The 884-nt window shown below is 54.4% G+C and overlaps 1 protein-coding gene across 1 annotated transcript in view; it reads right to left on the bottom strand.

Moving 5' to 3' along the window:
* The window catches only part of LOC102483300 (UDP-glucose:glycoprotein glucosyltransferase 2), a 14,984-nt gene extending 14,711 nt beyond the window's left edge, over window positions 1-273 (bottom strand). The window contains exon 1 of the mRNA XM_027776386.1: window positions 80-273. Coding sequence (XP_027632187.1) covers window positions 80-273 — 194 coding nt within the window. The remainder of the gene's footprint in view (window positions 1-79) is intronic.
* Window positions 274-884: the final 611 nt, after the last annotated feature.

Raw genomic sequence — 884 nt, 5'->3', positions numbered from 1 at the left:
CGCCCCGCCGCCCTTCGGCCCGCTGGTCCTCGCTCCCCGCCGCCGCCCACTTCCGGCCGGGGAGGCTCCAGTCCGTTACTCGGTGCCGGCCGGGCTATCGGCGCATGCGTGGCCCGCTCCGGCGCCGTCTAGGGGCGCAGCCTGGAGAGTCCCAGCAAGCGGCCGGGGCCGGAGGCTGAGCCATGTCCCGCTACCCCGGGGCGCCAGGATGCCGGGCCGTGTCGTTGCCTTTGCCTGGGTAGGTCGGCGACTCGGACCTCGTGTTCGCGACATGGCGGAGGCCGAACTTAGGGCTGACTGGGGATCCAAAATCTAGAGGTGAAGTCAGAAACTGCCCGGGTATTATCCACCTTTCACGTAGGAGGAGGAAACCTCATGGAGCTATCAAATTGTATGGCATATTAGAATCACGCGAGTGAGCTTTTTAACAGGCCCAGGGCATCCCACTTACCCAGGACAATATGGGGCGGGGGCATAAGACTTGGCCTCAGTCATACAAGTGGACCTCAAAAAGTTCATGAAAAATACATGAAGAAAAAAGTAAGCATTTGGGGGGAAAAAATCACCCAAGTAAGCTAGTACTTAATTCCCCTTTTCTTCAGAATAGAGTTCCCTTCTAGTTTGACAACATGAGGTGACTCCAGTGTGCAGTCAAGTTGGAAGCCTGTGAATTACGAGCGATTCTGAAGCTTCAGCTACTTGTTGGTTAAATCAAAATGCTGGGCCTCACCTCCCTGTGTTTCCAATTAAGGTCAGATGTGGGTCCCAAGAATCTATTTCAATTCTAGCAAATTCCCAGCTGTGGCTAGCATGGTTGACAGGGAACCACGCTTTTAACCTTTTGACTCAGTGTGGTTCATCAAAGCATCACCTTTGAACTCATT

Source organism: Tupaia chinensis, unplaced genomic scaffold (genome assembly GCF_000334495.1).
Source record: "Tupaia chinensis unplaced genomic scaffold, TupChi_1.0 Scaffold000057_1, whole genome shotgun sequence".
Taxonomy (NCBI): domain Eukaryota; kingdom Metazoa; phylum Chordata; class Mammalia; order Scandentia; family Tupaiidae; genus Tupaia; species Tupaia belangeri.
Note: the sequence above shows the minus strand (reverse complement) of the source record. Positions and strands in the feature narration are given on the sequence as shown.